Source organism: Nesoenas mayeri (assembly GCF_963082525.1).
Source record: "Nesoenas mayeri genome assembly, chromosome: 20".
Classification (NCBI taxonomy): domain Eukaryota; kingdom Metazoa; phylum Chordata; class Aves; order Columbiformes; family Columbidae; genus Nesoenas; species Nesoenas mayeri.
Genome location: NC_137569.1, coordinates 6,458,293 through 6,481,723, shown reverse-complemented (window position 1 = coordinate 6,481,723; position 23,431 = coordinate 6,458,293). Strand labels below are relative to the sequence as shown.

The 23,431-nt window shown below is 43.3% G+C and overlaps 1 protein-coding gene across 6 annotated transcripts in view; it reads left to right on the top strand.

The window, feature by feature from the left end:
• Positions 1-23,431, top strand: part of CUX1 (cut like homeobox 1) — a gene marked incomplete at both ends in the record, with an annotated part of 256,649 nt that overhangs the window by 150,375 nt on the left and 82,843 nt on the right. For all 6 annotated transcript variants that reach the window (XM_080356937.1, XM_080356939.1, XM_080356936.1 and 3 more), the window contains 2 exons: positions 13,591-13,639; positions 22,126-22,230. In XM_080356937.1, the coding sequence (XP_080213063.1) occupies positions 13,591-13,639; positions 22,126-22,230 (154 nt within the window). The remainder of the gene's footprint in view (positions 1-13,590; positions 13,640-22,125; positions 22,231-23,431) is intronic.

The following is a 23,431-nucleotide window of genomic DNA, read 5'->3' as shown; positions in this document are numbered from 1 at the left end:
CCAAAACAGTAGGAACGGGCATTTTATCAGTGGTGTCAGGGAGCAACGAGGGAAGGGTGTTTGGCCATCGAAGGTTCTAAACAGCGTGAACTTACTCATTAAGCAGATTCTGCTCTTGTGGTTGTTAAGTGGTTAGAAATGCATTAAAAAAATAGGCAAATCCAACAGGTAGATCAGCATTTTCTTACCTCCTTTCCGTGCTACAGCTATTTCTTACATCTAGGAAGGATGGTTTTCATCCACCTTCAGACCTTGGCCATTAGTGTATCTTTTGGATATAGCAGAAATACTGAGAAATTGTCATTAGCAACAGAAAACTATTATTTCCAATTCAAACTCCCCTTCTGTGGAAATACTAAGCCCGTTATATTAACTGTGGAACCAGAATAATCACACAGTTCCATACCACAGACTACAATATTAGTCAAGCCTGAAGCTGTTTTGCTTTAGCAGTATTTTAAAGGTTAAACAACTGTTGAAAGGGAAACAGAGAACTTGAAAAGTGGTTCTGCAAATAAAATTATAAAAGGTTAGATTAGAAAATACTGCAGTGTTGTCCTCCAAGGGCTTACAGTAGTACCTAGTGCTGTTGCGTTTTGCCATGAAGGATTAGTTAAAGTAATTTCACTGTCTAATACGTACCTAGTTTAGATTCTCTGTATTCAGGCAATCTGTCAATCATATTAGCGAGCATCTCTCACAATCTGGTACAACTGGGGACTTAAGTGAGAGAATAATTGAGCAGCTTTATGTGTTCAGCAAAGATGTAAAAATAAAATACGCCGGTTACTCTGCTGGTACAAGCGACTCGAGTGAAGCTGCGCTGAGTCACATCTGGGGACCAGGACCTTGTTCCGTCTCCATTAAGAGACAATGAAGTGGTGCTTGGTGTGCGCATCTTCCTTTTCTCCTTCCTCCAGTTTGTTTTTGCTGTCCTGTGCACTCCCTTTCCCTACTTTGCTTCTTTCTGTCCCTTTTGTGCTCTGTTTTTTCAGCTTTGTCACTCAGGCCATCCAGATTCATGGTATCGATGGCTATAAACTGAAACTGCAAAACGGTGACAGGGTTGTGGTTTGAGAAGCAGTGTTTCCACTCCGAGCGAAGCTGGAACCAGTTGGGAAAAGAGAAATCCGTATTGGTAATTGGATACATTATTATGAAGATAGCAATCATCCTGGTTGTTAATCTTCAGCATAGCTCATGGGAAAGGCAAAACCTACTCAAAATATGCAGTAAACACGTCTCCCGTCATGCTTTATGATATTTTCAGTCCTTTTACTGGTTAGAAGGACATCACTTGCCTTTATCAGAGACCATTTAATGCTGTTTTCTTTAATAGCCAGAAGGAAATACTTGCTTGAGTAGCTAGCAGAGAATAGGCACATCACCTATATTCGCTTCTAAAGCCAAAAGCACCTAAAGCTTTCCCCACATACATCTCCCACTTGAATGCTGTGCTATTGCAGAGTCAACATTCAGCTTTTCCTTTGCACAATGTGCATGTCCTTTACATAGATAAAGGCAAAAAGCAAAAACAAGTTGCATTTTTATCCAGATTCCATCACTAAATAATGTCTTTTTGTTGTCTGTTATAAAGCTCTGACTGGATGCTACAGGTGCATTGGACAATGTCGGGAAGCAAGATATTGTCATGTTTGGGTGCCTGTGAGCGTGTGTGCTTGGGGGGATACATAAGCAGCTTGGTAAGAAATAGCAAATTAGAGATTATCAGCCTAGTGGACATATTTATCTTGTTTCATGCCAGTAAATCCTTCCGAAGCCCATGTAGGACATTGTCTTACACTCCATAGCACCGCTCACCAAATCAGACTGGATAGAGGGGACAAAACAGAGACAACTTGAGCTTTTCAGCTACTATTGAAATGGGTGCAACTTTCTCTTCTTTAGTCTGTTATATTTACCCTAATACACGTTCAGGCCATCGGAAAATTACTGTTCTCCCCAAGGTAGGAGCTGATGCTCTGTCATTGCTGTGCTGGTAAACAGTAATTTTCCCTTGATCTATGGGGGTGCTGTGACACCTGTACGTAAAAGTGCTTACTGCGCTGTTTTATTTTCAAACTGGCTTAAATGTGTTTCCCTAAATATAGACTGAGGTAAGAGAAGTATGTTATAGGTTCTTACGGTGATGGACAATGACAAAGAATAAGTTAGCGGAGAAATTAATAGGTACCTAGATTTTCAAAATGACTACGCTGCTCAGCTCTTTCTGCAATTGAGTGTTTTTGGAAGGAAACTCCTAAAGATGAGTCTGGAATATGTGTGTTGCTATAGTAAAAATTGTGAACAGTCTTCAATTGTTGAGTTTATTTCTGTTTTAAAGAAAACAAACATACAGAAATATGTGATTTTTAGCACTGATGTAGAACGAGCGAAAATTGCTCATTTGGGGATTGTAACTACTCAAAACCCAAAGTAATTTTTCAAGTGTGACATGGTGATTCTAAATAAAATAGAGGAAAAAAAAAGGGGGCAAATAAACTCCATGACCTTGCCGAGATATATGTACTGATTTTACACATTGCAGCTCCAGTTATATTACTAAAATATTTGTGTGTATTTTTAGAGGATATTAAAGCACAGACAATTCTTCCTGCTGATTCTTCACAGTTTAAGGTATTACCATTCTGATAAAACAGAATGACATCTAAGATGTCTGCAATTAAGGTTTCTAATTTTGGATAAATTACCTATTTTAACTCCATCAGTAAAAATAAGTAAATTGTTGCAGGTGCTGTATTACCAAAATGCCAAACTGCCTATTATTATTTCTTTGGAGAAACAATTACAGCTTACGCGAGTTGCAGAGTTAATCAGTTAAGACTTGATCTTTAAGGAAGTTTTTATATTATATTTTGTTATACTTTTTTTTTTCAAATAAAATAAAAAGTGTTGAGTTTGGCTCTCATACAGGGGGGGTGGAGCAGCCTGTCCGTGTGTCCACAGGCAGCCTGTCCGTGTGTCTGTGCGCTCTGGTTTAGTGCCAGCCTGCTCGGTGGCCGCTTTGCAGTTCCTCAGTTCCCCTCCTGAATTAACTCAGAAGCTGATGATTGACTTGGGCAGTAATTAAGAGCATTAGAAATCGCAGGCACAGGGAGCTCTGCTGAGTCTTGTAGGAGTCAGGAGTGGCTGGGAAACGCAGAGCAATAATCCCCTGGAGCGGAGGGCGGCAGGTTGAGAGCAGCAATTGAGCCGTGTGTGTGTGTTGCTGGAAAACATCCATAATCTGCAATTCTTTTTGTGGGCTGGGAGGTGAGAGCTGGGAGTGACCTGGAAATCTTGCGGGAGGAAGCAGCAATGGGGACAGGTACAAAGCACAGGTCAGACAGCTGATACTGTTCCAATAGATACTGTCTAAACAACTTTATAGGAACAATCGAGAGGAAACGGTGTTTATTTGTATTTGGGCTTACGGGAGAAGGTGTTATTTTATCCACTGACTCGCCTCCATGGAGAGCATCACAGGACCCGGCGTGCGAAGCTTCCCAGGTATCGGGCCAAATTCTGCTCCTACCAAATCAGGTTTTGTATAATAATAGTGCTGACTTGTTGCTTTCTAGTGAGGATTTTCCTCACTGTGGGACTCCTGTAGAACCTAAATGATGACAATGGGTGAGAATACACCTGACTCCACTTCAGAGGCTATTGCTCGTTTTTGTCCATTGGGCAAAGCACCTTTTTGGAGCAGTCTGGTATTGACCCAGTCTGTTAAATTTTGTACAAATGATAGCCAATCAGTTTAATTGTGCAACAAATTAGCTGATACCTGAAGCTCTGTGAGCGAGATGCAGAAATGGGATGCTCGGGCAGCAGGAATGAAAACCCAGAGACCAAAGCACAGGCCTTGGGCTTTACAGTTCCCACCTCCGCAGGTTGTGCTGGATGGAGGTGAAGCGGAAGGTTCTGAGTTTGGGAGCAAACTGAACCAAGATACCATTAATAAAACGGTTCCTTCCCAAAATGGCTTGCAAAGGATGCTCTAGATGAGGGTTTCTCATAGCACAGACCGCAAAGTGGAATAAGTGGGCAAGAGGGAGCGTCCTCTGCCCGTCTGGTGTGAGGTTCGCTCTCCTCCTGCTAACATCGGCATCAGAAAGTCATGAGAGGCCGCAAAAGCTGGGAAACAATGTGAAACTTGCTTCGAGTATGAGGAGAGCAGCTTTGGGATAGAAAGACCTTTAAAACTCATCTTTGGATCCTTGGGAAACAGTGATTTCATCATCAAATAGAGCTCCAGAGTGTACCCAAATGAACCAAAATGAGAACAATTACAGGGGACATAAGGTTTAATAATGATGCTGCCTTAATGTGATTAATAAGGCTGCTGATTTCCCACATCTTATCAGCCGCTTATAACACTGTTTTGTGTATTTGTTACCCATTGTAGCATGGGTAGATAAACAGAAATACCATGGAGGCAGCAGGAAACAAAACAAAAATTATCAAACATGTTTATCACTAGAGCATTAAAATGGCTGCTGTGGCAGACACCAGATGAATTATGCAATACATAATTCTCTGGGCCACAGATGTTTCATTTTTCCTGCAAGAAGATGATTGAACCTTGAATGACAGTTTCAGGCAGTCTTTGATTGCTCTGTGGGTCACATGCTTGATATGACCTGCATTTGAGTTGCTTTCTACATGCTGTTGCTTTATAAAACATGTAAAATTGACATCATGTTGGCTGCTCAAGGCCAAGTCAGGAGTAATTCCGTGCTTTTGATACGCTTTGTGTGCAAGGGAGGGAGAGGGAAGGGCGTCTGTGTTCAAATTCTGGTGCGTTATTGAATCAGCTGAAGTCAGGAGAGGAGAATTGCAGCAGGCTCGTTCAATTTGTAACAGGAGGCACTAGGAAATAGAGAGTTTTCCGCATCTGTGTCATCTTGCATTGTTCGAAAATCCTCAGGGCCAGAATATTGGATCAGACAGTGACTCCTGTACCCAGGGCAGCGCGGGTTGCAATGGCCAGAGAGGCAGCTGGAAATGTTTGTTAGTCTGAATTGGCTCCTCTGAGCGTCAGTGCTCATCATAACCCGAACCTGGAGACCGCATTCCTCACCCCAAGGACTTGATCCTGCAAATCTGGAAAGTACGCGTGCAAATGTGCATGGAAAGTCTAAATGCACGTGCAAATGTGCACGGAAAGTAGATCCACTCACAATCCTGCAAGGGTGAATTTACTCACACCCGTGACAGCACGGCAAGCGGAGTCTCCGTCCCGGGGGGGCTCTTGGTGGCAGCATCTCGCTCGTGCTCCAAGAGACCCGCAACAATAGGCCGAATTTCGACAAGAATCCCGTTTTTATAGCCTGATCAGATCTGACTGGGCATTCCAGAAGCTTCTCTGCACCCCCACCCTGGCTGTGGGTGCCCCTGAAGCCTCCAAACATCCCCCACACTGGCTGGGGGTGCCCAGCGGCTCCCTGGCGCCTCGGTGCTCCCTTCTCCTAACGGCCCTGGCCAGGGGCTCTGGGGCCAAACAAAAGAAGCTGTTGGCCTCAAGCAGCAGAGACAGGGAGATGTGTCTACTCCTTCCAGATATGAAGGAGTGTCCTGGTTTTGTTAAAAACAAGTTTCTCTTTCAGTTTCTCTTAAGCCTTCGTATTAACTGCATTTTCCTGGAGAACCAGACACGTGTTTTGGTAAACCTAGCAATGGAATGCAAACTTATTGATAAGCATGGATGGACATCTCGCGAGAGGGGCGACGAGAAACAAGTGACCAAGAAACTGACCAACTGTGTATAACATTCCATTCATGTGAATACTTCATATAAAAGTGGGAGATCACGAGGATCTCGTCCCTTTTCCCTTTGCTTTTTCCCTTCTGCTTATGGCCGACATTAGGAGAGGACCTTGCTAGTCATCCCTGTGAACTGAGGCCTAGTGAGAGACTGAATCCAGCTCCGGTTGGCTGCAGAGTCCAGTCCAGGACTTCGGGTGCCGGCTCTGCAGTTGCTGAGACTTTCAAGATTGGTTTTGTATAGTTTGTATCATTTTCTCTATTCTTATTAGTAGCATTAGTAAAACACTGTTCATTTTTCCAACTCTCTTCTCTCTGTCCTTCTTTCCCTCCCGATCGCCTGTGCTGAGTGGGAAGGGGGGAGAGCAAGGGGCTGAAGGGGGAAGGGGGTTAACAATACATCTGCCAGGGTTTTATTGTCACCCCACAATCTTAACCCTCGACAAGGAGGGACGGGGAGAGAGGGGGGTTTGCATCCTGCCACACCCGTGAAAGAGAAAACAAAGTGCTGTACAGGTTTTCTTAGAAAGCAGTTTTTTACTGACTGCAAGTTGTTTTATTCCATAGGGTCTTTTCCTTCTAACAATCCAGATGATTCTTGTCTTGTAACATCCAGGTATTGCTCAATATCTCGGGCTTTATAAGCAGTTTCTTTAACCTTTATCAATATTTGATGATCACTTGACATCCTTCAAGGGGCTAAGGCAGCGGTTATTTGAAGATCATACCTGCAGCTGGTGCAACTGCTTGATCCCGGTACTTAACGATACTGACCTGATGTGCTTAATGAGAAATCCTTGCATGAGATTTAGTTTACTTTTTCAGCTTGAATCTGTTTGCAGTGCGCTGCATGGATACAAAGCTAGCAATGAAATTAATTCTTATAGACCCAAAAAACCTTAATAAGTTATAATTCTTTCTCCTTTTTGCCTGGGGAGGAACTCGATTTAGTGTGGGCTGACTGCAAAGAGGGGTCTGCACAGTGTACAGGGGGCATTCAGCAATTCCCCAGATTAATCCAGATGACGTATTTTGTAATCGCTGGAGCACCTGAAACCAGCATTTCTTTGATCTCTCAATTTAAAGCCTCCAGTGTTTCACTGCTTAGCAGAGAGAGGATTTTTTCTTCAATTGAGTTCCTAGGAGAGGAAACACCCAATTCATTACTAAAGTTGGTGGATTTATGAATCCCTGAACAGAGAAATTCTTTTACAAGAGGCCTGGATTTATATGACATTGGAAAAAGGATTATCTGATCTGGAGATCCTTAGAGAGCTGCTGTGAAAGAGAATATTAACCTATAGCTCTTGCAATTTGAAAAGTAGATTTGAGAACTTAGTAGTAAAAAGTGCATGAGTCTTTGACGTGCTATACTGAAATAGCTTCTTTTTCTTCCTTTGTACAACCCTTGTGTCTATTGCTTTTGGAGGTTATATTGGCATTAAAGTTGGATTTATCTAGTGGATATTTGTTGGATTACAGTCATTATGAATTCTAGAAATTCCTAAAACCTTCTATAGGAAACTTTGTAAGAGATTCAAAGAAAGCATTTGGTTCTACCTGTGCAAGTTCTAGAGTTGCAGGGATGAGACGAGGGCATCTACCAGCAGAGCTTAGTTGGAGTCTTGAATTTAGGTAGGAAATTTGTCATCCTCCTTTTTTGCTTAAAGAAAAAACAGAATTGCATATTGCAGTGCTGGAATGCTGCCGTGCCCTGAGTGAATGCTGTGATCATTGGGCTGCAGGCAGTTCTGACGTTGTTTAGTGATCCGCAATTATTTCCTAGACCCATGAACCTTCCTTGATCAAAATTGTATTGAAACTTGAAAAAATGCAACGCACTGCACTTTTGGTCTTTTTTCAAATGCTCCGGCCCTTCTTCTTCTTCCCTTCCCAAAAGTCCCAAATAATTCTTCCCATTTTATCTTATGCTAGCAAAGTACTAGATGATACTGCCTCTGATTTTAAGAGGCAAAGATGTTTACCTAATTTGGCCAAAATCTGCCCTGTGACGATCATAGATGTATGTTACAAGTAGGATTTTCTTTTTTCTTAATTAAAAATAAATGCACATCAGTTGATAATGGCCTGCTTTTAGTTTGAAATTGCCTGCGTAAATGTTTCAGTAATTAGAACATTTTAACAAGCCCCAGTGGCTCCATATACCGTTCGCTCTGACCAGTAAACTTATACATGTTTTGAAAGAAAACAAATGTGTGGGAAAAAATGTTGTTTGGTTTTCTTTCCAAAGCAAAATACTGAAGTGCCCTGCTAGTGGAGTTTCTTGGCCACACCACCGACTGCAATTTCCAAAGTGTCATCTGTGTTTTTCAGTCCTTCCATGTATAAAGAATCCAACAGCAGTTTCCTTCAAGGTTCAGTAAGTTTGAATGTTCAGGGGGCTGTAGCCACAAGATTTGGCAAACCATCCGCTTGTCATGTTAATAAAAAAGGAATTGTTTCTGCCTCTTTAAGCCAGTCTCTAGATGAAGAAGTTGGATCAACTGGATTTTAATCATAAAGTCCAGATTATTCTCGCTTGCAAATGAATCACTTCCTGCTGTTTAGGATTTTTTTTTTTAACAGAATCACAGAATTGACTGGGTTGGAAAAGACCTCAGAGATCATCCAGTCCAACCCTTGGTCCAACTCCAGTCCATTCACTAGATCATGGCACTAAGTGCCATGTCCAATCTCAGTTTCAAAACCTCCAGGGCCGGTGAGTCCAGCACCTCCCTGGGCAGCCATTCCAATGCCTGACCACTCTCTCTGCACAGAATTTCTTCCTAATCTCCAGCCTAAATTTCCCCTGACAGAGCTGAAGCCCATGGCCCCTTGTCCTATTGCTGATGCCTGGGAGAAGAGCCCAATCCCCACCTGGCTAGAACTGCCCTTCAGGTAGTTCTAGAGAGTGCTGAGCTCAGCTCTGAGCCTCCTCTTCTCCAGACCAAACAAGCCCAGCTCCCTCAGCCTCTCCCCATAGGGCTTGTGTTCAAGTCCCTTCCCCAGTCTTGTTGCTCTTTTCTGGACCCGCTCCAGCACTTCAATCTCTTTCCTGACCTGAGGGGCCCAGAACTGAACACAATACTCCAGGTGTGGCCTCCCCAATGCAGAGCACAGGGGAAGGATCACTGCCCTTGTCCTGCTGACCACGCTATTTTGGATACGGGACAGGATCCCATTGGCCTTCTTGGCCACCTGGGCACACTGGTGGCTCATGTTGAGCTTCCTGTCCATTAGTCCCCCCAGGTCCCTTTCTGCCTGACTGCTCTCCAGCCACTCTGTGCCCAGCCTGGAGCGCTGCAGGGGGTTGTTGTGGCCAAAGTGCAGCACCCAGCACTTGGCCTTGTTGAACTTCATCCCATTGGAATTGGCCCATTTTTCCAGTCTATCCAGATTCCTCTGCAGAGCCCTCCTGCCTTCCAGCAGGTCGACACTCCCTCCCAAGTTGGTGTCATCAGCAAATTTGCTGATGATGGTCTCAATCCCCTCATCTAAATCATCAATAAAGATGTTAAACAGGACTGGACCCAACACTGACCCCTGGGGAACACCACTAGTGACTGGCTGCCAGCTGGATGCAGCCCCATTCACCAGCACTCTCTGGGCCCGGCCCTCCAGCCAGTTCTTAACCCAGCAGAGAGTGCACGTGTCCAAGCCATGGGCTACCAGCCTTTGCAGGAGTATGTTAAGGGAAACAGTTTCATCTGATTTAATTTTGTTTAGAAAAAGAAACTGAGCTTCTTCCATGTTCCCAGTTCCTGAATTTGTTTGCTTGTTGTGCTCTTCAAATCTAATGGGTTATCTTGATCTTAAAAAGAAAGCTGAGCCTTTCTGGAGTTTTTATTTCCTATAAGCAATCAAACTGAAAAGTGGTGTGCTTTTCTTTAAATTCCTTAAATGGTTGGTTGGTTTGTTTTTTAGATGGCGTGCAAGCTTTGAGAGCTCTTTCATAACTGGTAAAAGCGTATACCTTGTAAAATCTATAGCTTTTAATGCTTTTTGGGTTTCACTTCAGATACAGTAGCAAGAGAAGAAATAATAGAGTGTTTCATCGTCATGCTCTTTCAGCAGCTCAGATTCTTTTTACCTGGTAATGCTTATTCTGTAGCTCCAAACGCTTAAAATCTGATTTCCTAAATTTCTTAGCCTGAAAATGTTGAACCTTAGAACAAACTCGCTGTAACACAGAAGAACTCTCTTGCTTACATGGTTGGTTTTCCTCTAACACAGAGATCATAAGGAATTAGATCAGATGAATGGTTATACTGCTACACAGCGCAGATCATATTTGGTCCTGCACACAACATGATCTGTTTTAATGTTTAGAAAGTATCACCATTGACAAGCCCTGAATCATTTTGGGTTGCCATGTAAAAATCTGCTCTAAAACACCATAAATATCACTGTATTTTAGCAGAAGGTCTTATTGTTACTAATTACCCTCGTTCTCTGTATCTGTCCAAAGAAACACAGACCTTTGGGGTTTTTCTCTTTGGGGTGATGGGGGAATCCGGGAACTTCCAAGAGCTCGAGCTGCGTGTTGCTTCAGGAGGGAAAAAGTAAAATCATCAGATCTGTGTCTCTTCCAAGTGAGTTTAGTTCAGGTGGAATGGCTCTGGTCAGCAATTTAGGGTCAGTATAGCCACGGATTTGCTAAATTTGGCCATGATTACCTTCAAGGTTCTCCCCAGATTTTCAATGCAAAGCTGCAGGACAAGCTGCCGCAGCCTTGGGCTGGGTGGTGTTTTGCCTGACAAGTCATTCTGTTGAACTAAAAATAAATATTGAAATAGGGCTGAAAATGAGCAGATGCGGTGGATGGCGAATACATCAAAAATGACCCGTGTGGGACTAACTCAGCCAAAGCGGAGTTTCCTTGTCCCTTGCAGGTTTGAATTCGACAGGGTGCTTTGTAAACAATAAATCCAATAAATCAAGTTGTTTCTGTGAGTGCATAAAAGGTGTGAGAACTGTAATTTATTTTATAATAAATGCTTCTGCTGAGCAAACAGTGAACGTAGCTATTAGAGACTTTCTCAAATAAGTGACTTTCGACTGCTGAGTGCCAGCTTCTGATGTGGTAGCTGAGCTTTTAAAATGAAAAGACTGAATTCCTTTGGAAGATTCCTCTGAATGCTGTTGACACTTGCGCTAGGAAAGAATAACGAGTCATTTAATTCATTACTTTACTTAAAGATAACATTTCTGGTTGCAGCATTAACCCGCGCTGGTGTGCAGAGTGCTCCACTGGAGAGGTTGTGCTTGGGTTTTGTTGGGGGTGTTGTATCCATTCATTAGGTGTACAGAGACACACGGTCTGTGCAAAAGCTGGGTAGGAAAAAAATGTATGAGGGGAAATGGGAGCTCAAGATCAGTGTCTGGATACAAGGACAAAGGGACAATTTTGCCCTTGGCTACAGTTTGACACATCTACCAGCTTCAGTCGGAATTATCTGTGCGCGCTGAAGGGCAGAAATGTCATTTTTATGACGTTCTATATCCTCGATCGCCTCTTTTTTTTTTGGAATTGGCTGCATATACCAGTGTTGTAATATAGCTCTTAAATCCTGACCCCGGCCAAAACAGCTTACAAATACCAATCTTAATACTTCTGTCCGTTTCAATATAGGACTGTCCTGAGTCCCTGCGCCTCGTTTTTCCTCGGGGTCCTTTGCTCTTCTCAAGTTGTGCGGTTTTTCAGGCCTTTGGCTGATACTTCCACCCCCTTTTTGGGAGGGAGGACGGTGACTTGGTTGCTTTGCAGCCCGTGCAGTGAAGGGAGCGGGAGCGGGTCCGGCGGAGCTGCAGCCGGCGCGTCGGGATGGGACGTTCCCAGCTCCGATGCGGGTGGCGTGTGACAAAAGCCAGACATCATTCACTGGCTCCATAGAACCTGAGGCATCCACATATAAATTCAACGTGAATGCATAAGCTTATATAAAGAGGATCCTTAAACTATCCCAGCTAAAAATATTTATGAAATGCTGGGAAACATTTTTGTGGGGGTTTGGTGGTGGTGCTTTTTTTGGCGCTTTAAGATGTTCTCTTCCCTCATCTCTGTCATAGATACATAATGGGGTCACTTTGCATGGTTTTATGGACCTCTTTTCCCTTTGAAATACTGTATTTTCTGTATGCTGATTAACAAGGTGGCCAAATATTTTGGGTCTGGAGTCTAAAGCAAAAGGCGTATTTCACAGCTGCAGAGGCTAAAAGTGTTACCATAGGCTTATGTTAACCTGCCCGGGTTACTCTTCTGGTTTCTCCCTGTGCATTTTGAATCCTTATTTGCCCAAAGAGTGATTGTTTGATTCAGTAACTAATGTCTATTATTTATTATTAATTCAAAACATCGTGTGCGTGATTTTTTCCCAATGCAAGAGTACATTAGCTTCTCCTGCACAAGAAAACACATGTTAATCTGTTTTCCATTATTGTCCAAAAGACTTTTTCAAAAGGCAATTCGTGTTGCCCAGACAACATTAAAGGCTGTAATTAAAAATAATTTTCCATTAATTTATATACACGCACATTTACTTATTATGATCTTTTACTGCATTTCCCTAAGTGTGCACGCAGAAACCTAAAATGCTGTTGAAGAGCGAGTCAATATTCAGTGTAATGATCTAGTGTCGAGTGTGCCGGTACCCTGATGTACTTCAATTAACCATCTTTCCATGCAAACACCTGCATAGAAAAAGGGCTGTTCTGTGGGATCAGCAGAAAAAATAAACCCAGAGTTGTCTGCATCGGCAGCAGAAGGGAATTCCAGTATTTCACAGCTTTTACTGATAATGATCTGCTGCAGATTAAAAACAAAAAACAGACATTATGGTGTTGGCAGATTGCAAAAGGACTTGCTGGTTAAAGCTGCTGTTCAGAGGAGATGAGGATAGTGTTTATTGCTTCCATATGGTCCAGAGATACAAGACAGGCAAAATGTCTGGGGAGCAGTAATACGTCTTTCTGTATTGATACAGAACATACTTTTAGCTCTGTGGGCTCTTTTCCCGGTACCTTTCACAGGTGAGAGTACGAGTGGGAAATATTTGCCCATGATTCAGCATGATGGTAAAAAAAATACTTAAAGATTAGAGCCATTTGTGTGAGTAAAGTCTTAGAAATGCTGGGTTTGTAAAGGTTCAGGGCTGGTACCTGCTGCCTAACACACGTACGCAAAGGATCTGTTCTTCCTTGACTATTCTTGTAGTTTTCAACCCTTTGACTTTCCTGTTAAGCTTTATAAAGTACATTAAGAACATGAGTCAAAATTTAGAGTTTGATAAATCTGTGTCAAAAAACTCTTTTCTGCATAATGTAAAATGAAATTTCTTGGTCTCTTTGACATCATGATTATTTTTTTTAGCTGAATTTAGAACCAAACTTATACGCAAACTGAAACAGAAGAGTAACAGGCTATTCTTGTGGACATCTGTACAAGTAGCTGACTGAAGAGCTGTAGTCTTTGATTTCTCCATAATTACCACTTGTGAAGCACCTTTACGCATAGGAAAGATGATCCTGCCCTTCTGCTGAAGGTCGGGGACTAAGATCTTCAAAGACCTAATGAATGTGCTCAGTTATCGATGCGCTGTTGTGTTGCAAAAAGGGAGCAGGCAAAGGATTTGGAGACTCACAAAGCAGAACCCAGAGCTGAAACCCAAGAGGATTTGAGCTTAGCTGATCAGTCTGACTGTGTCCTTTTAAAAAACATTGAAAATTGGTATTGTTGGAATGAATGTCGCAATTGTGCAGTGCATGAACTCATATAGCAGGCATTCTTTGTGTGATAACGGTGCTTCTGCTCTCTTGTTCTCCCAGGGCTGATGAAATCGAGATGATCATGACAGACCTGGAAAGAGCAAATCAGGTAGGATTTTAAACGAGTTCCTTGTGAAATTCTAAGTATGACTTTGATTTTCTTTTCCTTCTCTTTTGGATTTCAGGACAGTTCTTTTAGAGGCACTTAGCGGTCATAACTGTGTAGAGTAAGAAAATACACAAATTAAGAGAAAAATACAGCTCTTTAGGGACACTCTGTAAGGATTTTGTGCACAACAGAGTAGTCCTTGCCATATATTTACCTTCTAATAATTCAAACTTGAGTCTCCTGCTATAGTTATTCTTGAGTCTGTGTTTGTAAATCCATCATGTTGGCCCCTACCTGGACGTGCAGGTAACTGGTTTACCCAAATTAATTAAAAGGTCTCAGCACTAGGGCTCCTGGAGCCCAGCCTAGGGAGGCCTGACCTGCCGCAGCTCCAGCTTTTGTGGACTCCTGTGGACTTTTCTTTTCCCTTCCTTTTCCAATACATTTTATTTGCCTTATTACATTTTTAGCAAGGGTTAGATCAGACTGTGCCGTGCAGGAGAGCAAAGAAGTCATAATTTGTTCCTGCAGATGTGAATTTGGTAGCCTCACAGAAAGTATGTTGTTCTTCACGTTAGTTACTGTCCAACCCCCCTGCAATGAGCCACCCTTGTTGTAAAACATTTCTTCCTCGTGTCCGGCCTCGATCTCCCCTCTTTTCATTTAAAACCATCACCCCTTGTCCTATTGCAACACATCTTACTAAAAACTCTGTCCCAATCTTTCTATCAGCCCTTTTAAAGTACAGAAAGGCCTCAGTAAGGTCTCCCCAGAGCCTTCTCTTCTCCAGGCCAAACACCCCAACTCTCTCAGCCTTTCCTCTTTATATATATTTATATATATATCTTTCTTTATAAATTGGAAAAATGAAGCAGAAGGCAGATTTGTAAGTTGTTGGGTTGATCATTTAGTCAGTAAAACTGGGGTTTGCACAGTGGGTTTTTAGTTCTGTCAAATAACTTTCGTAGACAGCATTAGATATTTATGAAAGTGCTAGTGATTATTTGAAAATCTGTAGATTTTTTAGAAATGATGTAGGTGTTAAAGGTGTTTTGGTAGAATTATTGTGTGATTTTTGCAAAGGCCGTGTGCTTTGCAAAGTTGTAGCAATAATTCACCCAGCTTCAAGGGCCCTTCAACCCCTGACATTCTGTGATTCTGTGTGATTCTGTGAAATAGGCCCATAGTCCTTGTCCTGTGTGATGCTTTACCTTTATAAAACACTTTTCTAAATTATAACTAAGTCATCTTTGTAGCAGCAATTCCTGTGTTTTACCTCTTTAGAGCTGAAAAAAAAGAAATGGAAGAAATTAAATGCATTGCACAAGCCAGAAAGTGAGTTTGCATCAGGCTGAAGTGTTACAATTGCAGAAACAAGTACTTAACGTAATTATGTATTTAATAGTTAAATTAACATTTCCTTTTACCATTTCAGTAAGTACTTATTCCCCATTATTACGGCTACCTTTAAAGACTAATGCTCAGCATGACTCCTGCTTTGAGGACAGCCTGCCTTGCTGATTTGGATGTGATTTTTTGCTGCTCTGGAATTAACACTGACCCAAACCACTGGGATTCGGAGCAGAAATTTACAGAACAGCAAAATGTTTCCACTGAATACGTGAAAAATGTTTGCTATTGCATTTTAAAATACTTGATATGTCTTGAAAATCTCTTTCTCTGGCTCTGGAGAGGTGAGGGTGACGTTTCCCTCCCCAATTCTGCAGTAGGAGGGTGTGGATGTTCTCACTGATGTTGATCCGGGTGTCCATATTTTGGATTATTAAATCCATGGGGACAGACTTAGTCCTGGAACTCCCACCCTTGGTTCCAGTTGGGTGAAGCGAGGACCATTTTTAGTCTTCAGACTCCATCACCTCTCTTTTCCTTTTGTGTTTTTTTTTCTCATTTGGATCCTCGAATTGTTTCATGCAGGAGCTTTCTGGGCTTGTTTGTGTGCGATCATCCCCAGAAGAAATTACTAGCTCCTAGAAATAATTACCTTTAAATACCAGTGAGCTTTGCGATTTTCTGCTTAGAAAGAAAAAGGGGTGGTGACCGCAAAGTTCTGTTTCTCTCCTTTGTGTCATTAGTGCAAGGTGTAAACTGAATTTTAATTTTCCACCAAACCGTAAACCTAACGAGAGAGACAGAGAAATCCCTCTCTGGTTCCCTCCTCATCCCGAGCTTGGATGGGTTGGATGTCTTTGGCTAAAGCCAAAATATAACTAAATGCAATAGGAATGGCGTATTTTCACAGAATCACAGAATATCAGGGACTGGAAGGGACCTGGAAAGCTCATCCAGTGCAATCCCCCCATGGAGCAGGAACACCCAGATGAGGTTACACAGGAAGGTGTCCAGGCGGGTTGGAATGTCTGCAGAGAAGGAGACTCCACAACCCCCCTGTGCAGCCTGGGCCAGGCTCTGCCACCCTCACCATGAAGAAGTTTCTTCTCAAATTTAAGTGGAACCTTTTGTGTTCCAGTTTGAACCCATTACCCCTTGTCCTATCACTGGTTGTCACCGAGAAGAGCCTGGCTCCATCCTCCTGACACTGACCTTTAGATATCTGTAAACATGAATGAGGTCACCCCTCAGTGTCCTCTTGTCCAGCTCCAGAGCCCCAGCTCCCTCAGCCTTTCCTCACACGGGAGATGCTCCACTCCCTTCAGCATCTTTGTTGCCCTGCGCTGGACTCTCTCCAGCAGTTCCCTGTCCTACTGGAACTGAGGGGCCACAGCTGGACACAATATTCCAGGTGTGGTCTCCCCAGGGCAGAGCAGAGGGGCAGGAGAACCTCTCTGACCTACTGACCACCCCCTTCTAATCCACCCCAGGTACCATTGGCCTTCCTGGCCACAAGGGCCCAGTGCTGGCTCATGGTCACCCTGCTGTCCACCAGGACCCCCAGGTCCCTTTCCCCTATACTGCTCTCTAATAGCTCATTCCCCAACTTATACTGGAACCTGGGGTTGTTCCTACCCAGATTCAAGACTCTACACTTGCCCTTGTTATATTTCTTTACATTTTTCCCTGCCCAACTCTCCAGCCTGTCCAGGTCTCTGGATGGCAGCACAGCCTTCTGACGTGTCACCTACTCCTTCCCCACTTCACTAAGCCACCAGCCCGATAACAAAAATAACCCAAGAGTTCACTCTCACATTTCCATGAAGATTTAATAATCCTGTAGTTTGGGGAAGGGACTCATTTTATTAAGATTTCATTTTGCACAATAAATCACTGCATATTTTCTGATGTGCTACGAAGTATAATAATAAATAATTAAAACTAAACTACCCTTACTTGTCAAAATAAATGATTTATCATAGTTTGGGATATAGCATCTTTGAATTTTTTATTGTTTGATTCCCAGAATATTATAATTTCCAATCAGTGACGTTAATACACGTTAATATACACTTCCAGCCCATAGGAAGATTTTGCCACGTGCAGCACTGAATTTAGCATGTAATAAGTAATAAGACTGACTGGTGGAACTTTAAGGGAAAGGTTCTACTTTTTTGCTTGCAAGTATCTCATTTTACTATTCACACCGCTGGTCTTTGATCAAATTAACATTTTACTGTAAGGAGAAGAGCACTCAGTTCATGCTATTCATTATCGTGTCAGGAAACAATGAGAATAATTTAAACTGGATATATTGTATAAGACTTTTTTTTAATTAGAAAGCACACGGCAGCATTACGATCATGACCTGCTGGCTCCACTGTGAACAGCACAATATTTACCTGCTATATTAAGGCGAATGAAAGTATTTTGAAATATTTTGTTACCAGGGAGGCACCTCTATGCTAGAAAAACAGCAACATGGAAATTACAGGGAATTGCATGACTGAGCTATCCAAAAAAACAGCATTTTTAGACAATGCCGGATTTGCATGATCTTTATCAAAGCAGTAGTGTCACCGTCACTGCTCATCATGTATTTTCTAGGCTCTGCATAGTAGATTTGGAAGTAAGAAGCCAAGAGTTTCAGCAGTAACTTATAGAAAGCAACTGTACTCTGGCATACGCATTTCTTAGCCAAAGTGGGACAGTGTCACACAAAGAGAAGGTCGCGTGAACTTTCCAGTGGCTCCAAGTTGTGCAAGATCGCTAGGTTTTAGCAATTTTCCGCACTGAGCATCTGTCTCTGGCTGCATTCTCTTTTCTTATTCAGGAAAAATTGTCCAACCATTTCTAAGAATAAGATTAGGAAAAACACTCCAGTCCTCCCCACGCGTTAGGAGTTGTTCTTGGTTTTGGTGAGGAGCCTGCTGTGCCCATATTGAAGAGAAGGGGCTTGGCGCTTGATGAGGGAGGGTTTGCCTTTTTCTCAGGGCTGTATTTTCTGTTGCTTCAAGTAGCAAAAGAAAAAAAAAGCCCCAAGTTTGGCCAACCTATAAGCGTCTGAAGAAAAAAAACCACCAACCCAGTTCACACAAACTCAACAGAATCTGGTTTGAATTTGTCGGCTTTGATGTCCCGAGCACGCTGCAGTCTGTCGCCGGGTGAACATTAGCCAGCCAGGTTTTTCTTCTCTTGGCTGTAATGGGAGGTCCAGTGCCGCTCTGACTGGGAGCACTGGGAGGGGAGACGCTTCCCCGGGCTGTCCCTGCCCAACGGGGAGCAGAGGTGCTGGGGAGGGAGGAGAAGGAGCAGGACAGGGCTGCTGCAAGGACGTTCGGAGAAGAAGCCACAAGGAAAGGAGGAAAGCGTGGGGGTAAGATGAATTCTGGGAGTTCGCGTGGATTCGTTAGGTCGTGCAAAGTCCGAGCTTGCTTCTGTCGTCCTGAAGCTAAAGGCTGTGAAGCTCAGCGAAGGTAGAAGCGGTGCTTCCAGCGGCCAAAATGCATTAGGAAGGGGACAAAGTGACAAGCAGAGAGGGGTAGGGGTTGGAGAGGAAAAAACAGAGGGTTTTACAGGGGAGCGGCACGGCAGCCACTACATGGGGCCTTGGGTGTGGGTGACAACGGCCAAACGCTGCCGGCGCTGGTGGTGAGGCTGTGAGTGACATGGGTGAGGAGAGCACCCCAATGGCCGCATGGTGAGATTGTGGGTGACACCAGCGAGCAGAGCACCCAGATGGTGATACCGTGAGATTGTGGGTGACACCAGCGAGCAGAGCACCCGAATGGCCATATGGTGAGATTGTGGGTGACACCAGCGAGCAGAGCACCCAAATGGCCATACAGTGAGATCGTGGGTGACACCACTGAGCAGAGCACCCGAATGGCCATACAGTGAGATTTTGGGTGGCACCTGAATGGTGATACGGTGAGATTGTGGGTGACACCGACAAGCAGAACGCCTGAATGGCACCCATATAGCTGAAAATTTGGGCTTGTGCCAGTGCATTCGTTAACGCTTCTTGAAGCACTTAGATCCTTCGGTGGCGGAAACTAGAACACAGCCCATGAGGCAGCGAATAATCCTGTCTGCAGAGGAGGGGGGGATTAGTTTGCAGTAAATAAGCCACAGAGGTCACGCATGGAACAAGGAGGACAAAGCAAAATATTCATTCGCAGAACAGTGTTCGTCCTGAGGACTGAATGGAGTAGGTGGGCTTGTTGGGAAGAAGCAATAACAGCGTGTTGCTGGGTGGTTCCAGCCTGCCTGCCCAAGCCCTGCGCACGGGGGTGCCCAAACGTACCTGAGGCCTTGGGGTTGGCTTTTCAAAACTCCTAAGTGCTCCATTTTGAAACCCTACCGTTCTTTTAACAGGTTTCTGTGTGTAATTTATAATTCATATTGCGATAGCACCCAAAAGTGCTTTCCAGACATTGAACGCATCTCTAATTCTGGCTCTAAAAAGCTTCCATTCTGGAAGGAAAAAAAAAAAGGCAAAATTGACCAGTCTTTCCCAAACAGAATTGCCCAAAGTTTCCGTTGATGTATTTTTAACAAGGCATAGTATGAAATCTTGTCTGATATTATTCACAGGGTTACAACAGGTGTTCTGAATTGGCTGGGGAGGCTCTGCAGAAAGGGCAGCTGACAGCTTACTGCGTATGCAGATGTAACATCTATTAGAAATATCCTCTGTGGTTTGCTTGCATGCAAGCTGAATAGGTTCTCCAAACAATGCTGCTGTGGATGGAAACCATCAGCAGAATTGCTTAAGGCTGCAAAACCCATTACTTATACAGCAGTAGATGCAAGTGCCACGGTGTAGTAACTTGTCCCGCTTGCTGGAGCTGTTTACTGGTTATTAGATCAATATATGTATATCCATGTCTAATAATGTACAAGAAAATAATTTATCTTAATCTTTATTGTTAATTCAGTTTTTTAACCCCAATATTTTCCAGCTGCATAAAAAAAGTTTCTCTTTTTGTGCCTTTTTAATGCTCCTACAGTTTTTTTTCATGCACACAATAGCTTATGTCCCATGCTCTGATTATCAGAGCCATGTTACCGTACTTCTTCAAATTACATTTTAATTACAGCTGTAGAACCTATGCAAAATCATTTAATATAATGTTGTGAGCAAATAGCGCAGATGATGCATTTAGTATTTGATTGCCGTTAGTTTACTGATTGATTAAACATGCAGACAGTCTCTGCTTTGACTAGTGAGTCACAGACCATGCGCACACACAGGGGTATAGGTTGTACATTTGAATCACAGAATGTCAGGGGTTGGAAGGGGCCTCGAAAGCTCATCCAGTGCAATCCCCCCATGGAGCAGGAACACCCAGATGAGGTTACACAGGAAGGTGTCCAGGCGGGTTGGAATGTCTGCAGAGAAGGAGACTCCACAACCCCCCTGGGCAGCCTGGGCCAGGCTCTGCCACCCTCAACTGAGAAGAAGTTTCTTCCCAAATTTAAATGGAACCTCTTGTGTTCCAGTTTGAACCCATTACCCCTTGTCCTATCATTGGTTGTCACCGAGAAGAGCCTGGCTCCATCCTCCTGACACTCACCCTTTAGATATCTGCAAACATAAATGAGGTCACCCCTCAGTGTCCTCTTGTCCAGCTCCAGAGCCCCAGCTCCCTCAGCCTTTCCTCACACGGGAGATGCTCCACTCCCTTCAGCATCTTTGTTGCCCTGCGCTGGACTCTCTCCAGCAGTTCCCTGTCCTGCTGGAACTGAGGGGCCACAACCGGACACAATATTCCAGGTGTGGTCTCACCAGGGCAGAGCAGAGGGGCAGGAGAACCTCTCTGACCTACTGACACCCCCTTCTAATCCACCCCAGGTACCATTGGCCTTCCTGGCCACAAGGGCCCAGTGCTGGCTCATGGCCATCCTGCTGTCCCCAGGACCCCCAGGTCACTTTCTCCTATGCTGCTCATTTGCTATTTTAAATGACTGAGGTTTTCAAAAGGATTAGCTGACAAAGCAGGGAGTCTGGCACACAGAAATACGGCACTTCTGATGCCTTAAAAATGAATTTATTATGCAATACAGGGAGGGACCCATCAATGTAAAAGTTGGTCAGTAAAAGTTTTGACCTCGATTAATGGCAGTTCGTGGGTTTGGAAGAGCTGGTGATATGGGCTGGAAGTGGAGATAGGAAATTATCTGAGTTGTTTTCTGCTGAAAGCGCAGCATGGTTTGCAGAGCCCAGCTGGCAAGCTGTCATTACCCAAGGAGGTAAGCAATGTGGTTTTATAAAAATAAAACAAACTTCTACAAAAAAGTGAGAAGAGGGTCTGACCAAGAGGAATATGTATTGTAGAAACAACCTGGTTTTGTTCTGCTTTCTTAACAGAAGCCTATACAGTTATGGAAAGGGCTTTTCTTCTATTTATTGCCTGAAGTTACTGATCCATCCGTCTCTCCCCAAACTCTAGTACAATCTTTCCTCATAACTCTGCTTTTCTCCTTTCGGTTATTATTCAATATTTGTATGGGAATTTTGTCCGGTAGCCAAGTCACAGGCTTATCAGATATTGCGTAAATCCTCAGCAGCTGGTGACTGATCTGTGCAAAATTGTCAGTTTAGGGTTAAATGTTGTTGAATAAATAGGCCCACTGAAAGAACAGAGTCTAACAATTCATGTTTTGGGAAATAATTACTGAAGAAAGACAGCCCACCACATTGTATGCGTGTTAGAGAGAATGGTCAGAATATCTTTTAATTCAGCATTTACCCGTGAGAATTATTCCCATGAGGAACCTTGCAATAAAATCTGCTTGGTCTATGAGAATAGAAAGAAATTGAATAAAAAGACTCCATTTCCACTTGTATTTATTCAGTCTGGGAAATTCAGTGGGCCGCAGCATTAGTATCAGCAGGGGATTCCTTGCTCCTAGCGTTAAATTACTGTCATAATCGCTCAATTATTTCTTCCTTGTACTGTTTAAAATAAAAATCCATCACATTCTATGTTTTTTTCTAACATTTATTAGGTTGAGTGTTTAGGAAAATCAATTATATTCAGTCAGGCATGAATTGATGAATGTTCTTGTAATAATTGTCAGTTGTTAAACTGAATGTACTTTCTCTTTTCACCCCTTTTCATTTCCTTCAGAGGGCAGAGGTGGCTCAGAGAGAGGCAGAGACCTTAAGGGAGCAGCTCTCGTCAGCCAACAAATCTCTCCAGCTCGCTACGCAGATCCAGAAGGCACCTGATGTGGTGAGAGGAAATATTTACTGACTCTTACAGGTTCCCGGCAGTACAGCTCTTTCAATTTATGCTCGCAGCTATGAAAATATCTGCTTGGAGTCATATTTTAGCTGCTATGGAATTGTGTTCCTTTGGGATGCTGGTTGGGCTTTGAAGAGGGTTGGTGGCTGCAGAAGACCAGGGGAAGGAGAGAGGTCCCTGTTCTCCGTGGCGGCTGCTGTGTGCTCCATAGATCTCCTCAGTCGGTCCCAGCGGATCACAGCAGCTCTCGGGGTGGTTTATTTCACATCGAAGGAGCATCAGCAGAGGCAAAATCAAGGGACCGGCATTGCCCAGGGTTGGCTGTATTATTGAGGACCTGCTGCCTGGCCACACCTGGCTCGTGTCATTCTTAGTGTCCAAACGGGCTGCCAGAGGAACTAGAAATAAACCCGGTATCATTCCGTTTTTCACTGAATATATCTAAACTGAGAATCACAACTAGAAAGCCAGTAAAAGCACCTTAGATAATGGAGAAGATATCCTGTGCTCCTAAAGGTTCGGCTGGTTGTTTGGTCCTCCATGCATTTCTAAATGAAGCTGTTGGGGATGCTGGCGGTGCCAATGGGACCTAGCGGGCACAGGGTGCGGGTGCAGGACTGCAGCTGGTCCTGGGTTCACAGGTACCACACATGAGGACACAGATTAGTTTGATTTTTGTCTGCCAGAGGAGAAATGGGAGTATTTAAATGTAAATATGCAATTAAGTGAAATTTAGTCTACTTACAAGCAGCAGAGTTAACAAACAAAAGAAATCAGACTCCTTGTAATCCTTTTTTTTCTTGCAAGCCACATACATGCTTGACATCGGTGTCAGAGAAACACATGGTTGCTTTAAAATGCATTTGCACAGAATGAGTAACAAACCATAAGTCCTCCAGATCTGTTTGGTCATCTATTAATACAACCCGGTATTTTCTCAGAAAAGTCAAAAGATAGACAAGCAGATGGCAAAACAAACCAAAAAAAAAGCCTGACTATCACTCGTAACTCTGAATTACCTGTCTCTTCCTATCTCGTGTCCTAGTCTTATCATTATTTTAACATTAGGTCTTTCTTGTATTTAATAGTACTTCTGCACTTCATTTATATTTAATATGACAACTACTGCAGGATGAAAATGATCATTATCTATCTTATTTCAGACCTTACGTTCTAGTCTCAATAGGCA